General features: G+C 40.1%; 1 protein-coding gene across 3 annotated transcripts; it reads right to left on the reverse strand.

The window, feature by feature from the left end:
* Positions 1-3,182: 3,182 nt before the first annotated feature.
* fbxo43 (F-box protein 43) lies at positions 3,183-8,210 on the reverse strand. Of its 3 annotated transcripts, none has more exons than XM_064340827.1 (5): positions 7,876-8,210; positions 5,261-6,739; positions 5,005-5,107; positions 4,185-4,373; positions 3,183-3,686 (listed from the first exon to the last, which is right to left on the reverse strand). In XM_064340827.1, exons 2-5 carry the CDS (start codon positions 6,685-6,687, stop codon positions 3,438-3,440), a joined length of 1,968 nt encoding a protein of 655 aa, XP_064196897.1. In that variant the 5' UTR covers positions 6,688-6,739; positions 7,876-8,210; the 3' UTR covers positions 3,183-3,437. The 3 variants fall into 3 exon arrangements, with proteins under 3 accessions (XP_064196897.1, XP_064196887.1, XP_064196905.1); XM_064340817.1 differs by lacking the exon at positions 7,876-8,210 and adding an exon at positions 7,217-7,854; XM_064340835.1 differs by lacking the exon at positions 7,876-8,210 and having other exon boundaries at positions 4,185-4,370; positions 5,261-7,853.
* Positions 8,211-8,864: the final 654 nt, after the last annotated feature.

An 8,864-nucleotide genomic window follows, 5' to 3' on the forward strand; every position in this document is an offset into this window, starting at 1 on the left:
TTAGGCTATGTTCAGTTATCTTCAATGTATGTTTCTCAGCAAAACGAATATGCTTAGCTAGCATATCAGCTTGCCAGTGAGCTAGGTAGGCTGTCCGTGGTTAGCTCACGCGTTAGCAATATGAACCACAGGGGAAGAACATTGACTACACTGATGGTCAATCAATCGGAGATGTGTAGGCTACTGGTGATTTGACTAGGCAAATTTTCGTATAACTGTCTGGTAGATCTGCTGTTAACCGAGCAAGTTATCGTCGTAGGTTTTCGCCAGTCAGATAATGAGCCTGCTACTACTAGCTACTCCATCGCCGTTTGTGGTGTTCACTTGCTGGGTGACGCTAGCTGACCGATCGTTCGCAAATCACTTTCTACCGAACAAAAATTAACACTCAGCGGTGATTAACAAATCTACCAAGTATTTTAATAACTGATCTGCAGGCGTGTAAATATGACAACGCACTTTGTACGGCAAGTTTTCCACCTGGTGCATGAAGACAAAAATAATGTAGCCTACGTTGAATTTCTAATTATTATTAGGCTATTATTTTTTTCTTGTAAATCATCAAAACCAATGGAGAAAAGCCAATATACGCAAGGAGCCCCCAGAACCGATTCCGCTTGTCGGTCTCTTAAATGCTAAAAACATGTTCCTTTCTAAATGCCAAGATGGTTAATTTCGTTAAATTCTGTGTGTGTGATTTCATCGTGTGTTGTATATTCAGCAAATGAACCTTGAAACTCTTAATTCGCTTCGTGAAACTGAAAAAGTGTTTATCCCAAAATCGGGATTATAGTAGCTTTGTCACATGCGTGAAGCATGGCCCAGGTAGACATTTACGGAATGTACAGGACTGACAAGCCGCCAAACACGTTTGACAGATTGAATGTTTGCCGGTTAAGGTTAGCTAGCTAGTCAAATGGCTTGGTAGCCGAAGTTGCGAACTGTTTTAGCACAGGCTACTACTGGACTACCAAATATAGCAAGCTGATTACGCTTTCTGCCAAGTAATTATTTGGTTAAGTAGGCTAAAGGAAATAGTAAAAATGACTCGGATACCGAAAAACTTAAGAGGAGGATTATTTTATGGTCGTCTAGAGCAGCTGTAAATAGCACACGCCATAATGAAATCACCACGAAATGGGATGCCTGCATTTTCAGACTTAGCACAGGCGGACCGTAGCCGTAGCCGCAATGGCAAGGCCAAGAAGCGCCACCGCCCACCCCAGTGACCATAGACTGTAGCCCCTACTGTAGCTGAGTCCTCCGCAGTAATCCGGAAGTGACGCAAGCTGTACCTCATTGGTCCAGAACAAATATTGGCACTGTGCCCAAATGACGCAATAAATCATGAAATCGACCCATGGACAGCCATAAGACCAATAAAATACACCTATTATGACTATTTGTTCTTTTGAGAAAAAATTATTGACTTTGTATTTTGATCGCATTTGTACCGTAGACTTACATGGAAACCGAATATGAAAACACCTATACTGGAGCCATCCGTAGTGGCGCTAGTGAGCAACCAGGAACTACAACACCAGGAAATGAGCTTCAAAAACGAACTCTGGTTTTGGCCGCTTGGTTGGAAGGAGCGGGGCCGCAAGTCTTCGAAACAGCATGGTTGTTATTGTATCGTATTGTATGGTGGGTGCACAATCAGGCTACCAAAATTGTGACGTAGAACGGTTCGCCGCTCTTTCTGTCACGGAAGAAACTGATCTTTTTAAATTGGCACTATAATCACACTATTGACACTATAATCATTTAGAGCTGTCTGTTCCATCTTTAGAGATTATTTGAGATTAGAGCTTTTCCTGTTCCTAAAATGGATCAGAAAGGTCCATTTTCCTCCAACTGAGTATTTGATTGTGCTATGTCACTGAGAACTAGGTTATCATATGCTGAAGTGTGAATGAAATAATTAAAAGCATATATTTCAGGCAAGGTGATATTTGTTTGACACTTGTCCGATGAAAAAAAGTGCCAGCATAGCCTTTGGCTATACCAAAGGCTATACTGGTGCTCCACTGAAGGCCTGTAACATTCTTGTGAAAGAAGTTGCAAGCTAGATTGATAAGTTGTTGTTCATAAGTTTTTTAATGACATTGTTAAAACAATAGCAACTTATTTTTTTATTAATGTATATTTATGATTTTATTATTTGATTTAAAGGGGACCTTACTTATCAAAGTTAGATAGCTAGCTAGCCAGTCTTGGCTAAAGATGTATGAAATTGTGAAATTACATATGCATTTGTGTTTATTCAGTCTGTTTGTAAATCTGTGTATAGTGTTTGTATGTAATTGGTATGTATTTTAACATATTTCAGTCAGTAGGTATATTTTAAGTACATTACAATGTCCAGCTGTTTTTGTACATTTTTGTGTGTTTACTTGACAGGCAAAGGACTGTATAACTGCATATTACAACATAGAGTATCCTTTCAGCATGATAGAATGTGACTTGGTCAGTTGTTTTGATACAGCAGTCTGCATAGTACAATAGAGCTTCCACATGGATGGTTGCACACTGTGAGATGAACTAGCAGAGCATCAGCACACTGCCTCATATTGTAATGGGTAGCATGCATACCTCCCCCAAGTTTAACATTTAGGTACTAAACTACAGAACTGCAGTGTACAGAAACACAAATAATGAATAGTAAATATATAATTCTAAAAAATATAGCAGGTTTTTTTTTTAACACAGAATCAGAGTTCCAATCATTCAGAGCTTAAATCTATTTGGCGCTTAAAAGAGCCCCATCCTACACTTCCACGTTAAGCCACAAGATGGAGGCATCACCCTTTGTGCTTGTCCTTGGTAATTCACGTCTACATGCAAATAACGATTGACATACAACAATGAGCAGCAGAATTCTCCAAACAGATTAGAAGAGACGAAACCTTAACAACACCAGAGCAAAGTTCCATAGTACCATTTCAAAGTCAAGAACAAAATCAGCTACGTATTCCATGTGCCATTCGTGTGTGTGTGTGTGTGTGTGCAAACGATAACTAAAAAATGACTGCCATTAAAAAAACTAAATTTGGTCTGTTAACACTTGGAGAGGCAAATGTTTGGATGTATTAAATGTTTGCATGTATTTAAGCCCATGCTGATGTACTCCAAATGCAAAATGGATTATTTAGGAATACACAAACCATAACAATAAGGCAAACTTTTGTTAAATTTATTTAAAATGTATAAAACTAATGCTGTACAGGCATTAAGTTAATATGCAGAAATACCACACACAAGTGAACAGAAATACAAAATCAAAAACATGTTTAAAACAGATTTAATCTAAAGTGATTGTGGTGTAAGGTCTGCATCTCGATGCATTGGTTCCTCTCACATCCATAATTTAATAAAATGCAAAAATCAGCCACTGTAAACATGAGAAAGAACTAAAAGATCTTTGTACATAAAATTTACAGTCTCCTCAGGTTGCGTCTGCTTTGAGTGCTCCCAGCCAGTACATCCTTCCTGCCATAGCACCTGACAGACCGGCCGCCACAGTCTCTGGAGCCGTGGTAGGCGCGCAGGCATCCGGTGCAGAACTGAAAGGCACAGTCTCCCCAGCTGCACACGCCTTCTCTCTTAACGGAGTGGCACCTGGCAGGGTGCCGGCACCTCGGGCAAGGCCGAAGACACTCGTCACTAAAGAGGGTTTTGGCTACCTGGAAGACACGGTTGGAGAATTGGGGAAAAGAAAACTGTCCCACTTTTGTTTTGCAATGTTGCAAAATGCTTGGTATTATACAGTGTACAGACAAACAAGCAAGCTGACGTTGACCACATTGCAGGAATCAGGTACATGTACAATATTTACAGGATGGAATAATTGCAGTAAATGTTAATAGCAGTTTCTTTGTCATAGACAAGGGCTTTAGATTATGCATTATTTTAAAATACACGTCCAGTTAGATAGCTCAAATTTATGTGAACAGGCATTTTCATTTCCTCATATTATGTTTCAATAAGATTTTTATAACTATAGACAATTGAACACAAAAGTGAAAAAAAATGTATCATAATATAGTGTATCAAAAAAATAATTATTTTGTGTGTAATGCCACTATAACATCACCCCAAAACAGGAAATCAAAAATGACCACACTGCAACGAACCACATATAATTTGGGCCCAGGATACCGTCAATGCCATGCAGAACTCACCTGGAGGAACTCCTCCCGTTTACTGGCTGAGGGTTTAACATGATGCTTGACTATGGTAAAACTGCCATTTCCTGCCAATGGGGTGTGATGCTGAGGAGTCTTGGCCTGGGCTTGGACAGACATGAGAGGAGACCTGCAAGGATGATTCAACCTTGTCTCTGCATCAGGGACATGGAGCGTAGTGCCCTGCTTTATCCACAAGAGGGAGATAAAAGTCAATAAAACATATGAGTAGGCCTGCAGTACATTGCTAAGCCCTGCCAAGGAGTAACTTGGCAGGATGGTACACCTGCCATTCCAGTACAACTTTTATATGGAGGAATCCCCCTTCAGATGATGGGTGATTTTGAAGCCACCGCAGCTCACTGTAAAAGCGCTTGCCAGTTATTTCAAATTTGCCATTATTTTATTTTTGGAAAGGCAATACTATTCTTAACATTCATTACAAAAATAATATATTGCCAAAAATGGATACTTAAACGCTTCACTTATTGCCTAAAGAGAGTTGGCTGCATGGTTGTGGTTGATTTCAATGAAGTCAATTCAGGAAATTAACTGAATTTCAGTTGATGAACTGAAAAATGCCCCTGGCATAAAGATTTTTCAGTTGATTAACTGAATTTAAATTCCATTCCTGAAAATAATTGAAAGGGAGATAAACCCAGCCCCAACAGCAACTTATGGGCAACTACATGCTCTACCATCCCTCAGTCCAGTAAGGGAAGTTTGGTGGCCTCAACCAGCACTGTGGGTGAATGTCACAGATCGTGCCCATTGCACAAATTTACCCACAAAACAATATTTATTTTATTTTGCCCACCTCAAGTGTCATTTGCTGCATTCTGAAGAATGATCTTCGCCTTTGAGATGCCATTTTGTCTTGTACAACAATTTCACCCCAGGCATCTGACACCTGGCCAAATCTTTCAATAAACGAAAAAGTAATTAGGTGTTTGATTGGATGATTCATTAAAAAAAAATTTTTTTTACATTTCAATATTCACAAATGATACTAAAACAAACTCCAAGTGGAATGAATGTTTTTCTTACATTTTCGTAAGAATCATCATACTCACCTACATATATCTTCACAAGACAGCAGATTTAGTATCGTTGTAAAAACGTGTCTCAGGTTTCTCTTCTTCACCTCTGACAGGATGTCCAGCCTTTCCTGTCCCATTTTCCTCCCAATGACCTCCACTAAAGGCACGACCCGGGTGTCCTCTGATGACTTCCGGAGCTCCTCCAGGTCCTTTGGCCCAGCCAACATGGCACTCAGCCGGCACGTGGCATGCGCCACCTGCAGCGTCCGCACTACAGACTGGTCTGCACATGTGCTGCTCTCGGGTGCAGTGTTCTCAAGGAAGAGTTCATTACGTTTCTCTCTGATACAGGCTTTTTGTATAAAAAGCTGGGGTTTGAGGTGGCCAGGGGCAGATTCATTTTCTGAGATGGCCTCTTCATCTCGAAGCCTGGAGGGTCTGCGCTCAAGTCTGGACCTCCCATTTGATTTGGTCTGGTTAAGAGTCTCCTTGCCCCTGGAAGCGGAGTGCAACAACAGTTCCTGAAACGAACCATCAAGTCCCACATAGGAATTCTGCATGTCTTCTATCTCCAAAGTTCCAAAGCCGCTGTCCTCCCAGGATAATGTGTCCAGACTGGAAATTTGAACACATGGGGATGTGCCCAACATTCTCGAATCAGCAAGGCTTGTGTCAAGGTTATTTACTGGAGTTTGAAAGTTTCCCTCTGTAGACTGTGTGACCATAGATTGACAAGGAGTCCCAAGCAGCTCTGATTGCAAAGGGCAAGGGATGATGTGTTCCCTCATTCCTACATTTGTTTTACAAAGCTCTGAGACCCTGTTTCTAAAACCGGAGCTGGGTATATCCACAACTTCATGTTTTCCATCTTGAGGAGGAGAGGTTTTTACTTTGGGGAACATAAGACACTTTTTCCTGTACAACAAAATCAGCTCATCAGCTTTTAAAGTACTGGTAGCCAAAGTTTCTGATTTCATGGTGTCTGGAGAATCAAACCTTCCACAAGTAAAATCATCTCCAACTATAGAAACTCCAGAGAATATGACGTGGTTCCTATCTAGGGTTTTTATTTTACCTGTGTTGTCATTAATTGCAGCTTTAGATAGGAGGCGCCTTCGAAAGGAAGCATCCTTTTTACACATGTTAGGAGTCTCGAATACGCTCGAGATCGATGCATTATTTGTATTGAGGTCTTTTTTAAAACCGATGACAATATTTTTCGGTCGAGTATTTTTTGGCGTGTTGAACAACAAATTAGACGCGCAGTTTTGTATAAGGACATTTGGTGTTTCGGATAAGCAGTCCAAAGGAAAAGGCTCCAGTATGCCATATATTGCACCGATGGTCTTTGCCTGCTTTGAAAACCTCTGCATTCCTATGTATCCACTGTCAGGACAGGACGTACAGTTCTGGTCTTCCAAGCTCTGAAGTACATCATCATGACTGATGCAGCACTCCATCTCTTGTTGAAAGAAGTATTTTAATTTGTAGAGATTTAGGATCTGTAAAGAACTGAGGGGAAATTAAGAAGTTTTATTTTTTTTTACAATTTTGCAATACTTATTAAAACAGGCGAACAAGTGTAACCTACCATAACAGATAGGCTAAGTATTTCAATTCAATGTAAAATATTACAACAGCGTTCAAAGCCTGGGTCGTACAATTTTCAAGTAGGCTAAGTAGTCATATGTGTCTGAGGTGCTTTTATTCTGCCATTTTCGGTACTGTTGCGCTGCGTTTTGTCAGAAACACACCCATCGTTTTTAGTTTTTTTTTTAAATTAAATTACTGGAGGTGGCAAGTTAACTGCGTGGATTTGCCACGAATGGATAGCTTGTAGGGATATTAATCGCTAGCTAGTTAACGTTTGCTGGCTATGATACATTCTAGTATTTATAACGTAGTTTTTATCTAGCTAAATAATACTTAGCCTAAAATCTAAAGTTAGGCAACATAACTACCATTCTTAACATTAGTCTAGCTACTTACGTGCATTAATTCTCTGGTGGAACTTTTCAGCTCCAGCTCGTTTGCTAGACTTGCACCAAATCAACTAGATACAACCTCAAGAATACAACTAGTGGGACTGATTTTCCATCTTGAAGGGGATGCCTTTTTATCCTTATCCAGCGCTAACCACTGTACAATGGCTACCTTCTATCTGGCTGTCATTGCTTTCACTCACTCTTAACAGTTATGTCATTGCTATGGTTATTGTTGAGGCGCGCGAGTTGCTTTACTCCGTTCCCTCGCATTCATTTGAATTTTGCGCCTGTGAAATCTCCAATGCCTCTGATTCGCCCGCACAAACTGAAACACTAACCGCCAAACCTGGATAGTGTGAAGCCAACGGAGACGTTTATAGAGTTCTTGTCAGTAAGGCCATTTGTTTGTGTAATATAAAATTAATTCTGGTGAAGGAACTAGCTAAATTAGTTAAATTAATTGCGGATGCTTGATAATTAGATAAACAACTTCGCTTCTAGCTGATAGGCTACTAAAGATGTATAAAAACACTGATACCTCACCGCTGCGTTAAATGCATATAGGTTAAATGTCATTCAGTTTGCAACTGATTGTTAAAACGATGTCTGATGTCATCACCCCATGCGTTAGTTAACGTTGGCAGCCACCTTAAAAATCCCTACCTGTGATTTTAGCATGGTCTTGTTTTGTAAAGCTCCGTTCCAATGACATTGACATGACCATAGGTGTAGGTTCCATTCCAACTTCGGGGCAGAATGCACTTGTTGATAATATGATAGATCCTTCATGTGCTGAATCGGGCTGTTGAAAATGTTCTGTGTTCGTGCCAGAAAGGATTCTTGGTGGTTTATAGCTTTATAATTTAACTTAATAACTTATTAGGCTGTTTTAGAAATATGGAGATGACTGTCACTTACCTGGGTGAGCCCACCCTTTTAATGGAGACAAAGTTTTCCAGGGTATGCTGGCCACTCACCCGGCTGAAGTAGTGACATCATTTTTATTGTTGCTTCTCTGTTTTAAAGGAGTACCATGGTGGTTGAACGTGACACTTCCCAGTTGTCTTCAGGCAACAACAAAACAAATGTGCATAATTTTTTTATTCTTCGGTCATTTCAATGTACTTTAAAACGTATTTTTCTAAGCCTAAATTTCCCACTATAAAAATTCACCCGAACCGTCTGGGCGTGGTAATGAGAACTGTCAGTTAGCTATGATTGACAGACCGTTCCCCGTTACCATAGCTACTCCCATGATACGCGCTCTCTTTGGGAGACTGAATTTTCACAAGCTAGCTAGCTTAGTAGTATATCAAGTATCGATAGATAGCTAAGGTAAGGACGTTGACTTGTATCCAGTTACAATTTTTGCTATCTAGCTAGCCAAGTTAAGATAAAAGCACAACTATAACGTCCTCATAAAAGCGAACTAGCAAGCTAACGTTATCGATAACATTGCCTTATGAAAGCAAACCTCCTAGCTAGCTAACGTTAGCTAGCTAGCTAAATGAATATAACCAGAAATAATCTAAAGGAACTCTAATTTAAGTGAACCTAACGTTAGTCAAATATTTGCATTGTCTGAACAGCAGGACGATGTGTCCTGTCAGATTTCTTCACGGGGCGTGGAAATAGGAGTGGTTACTGTATTC

The sequence above is a fragment of the Anguilla rostrata genome, chromosome 1 (assembly GCF_018555375.3).
Source record: "Anguilla rostrata isolate EN2019 chromosome 1, ASM1855537v3, whole genome shotgun sequence".
NCBI classification, from domain to species: domain Eukaryota; kingdom Metazoa; phylum Chordata; class Actinopteri; order Anguilliformes; family Anguillidae; genus Anguilla; species Anguilla rostrata.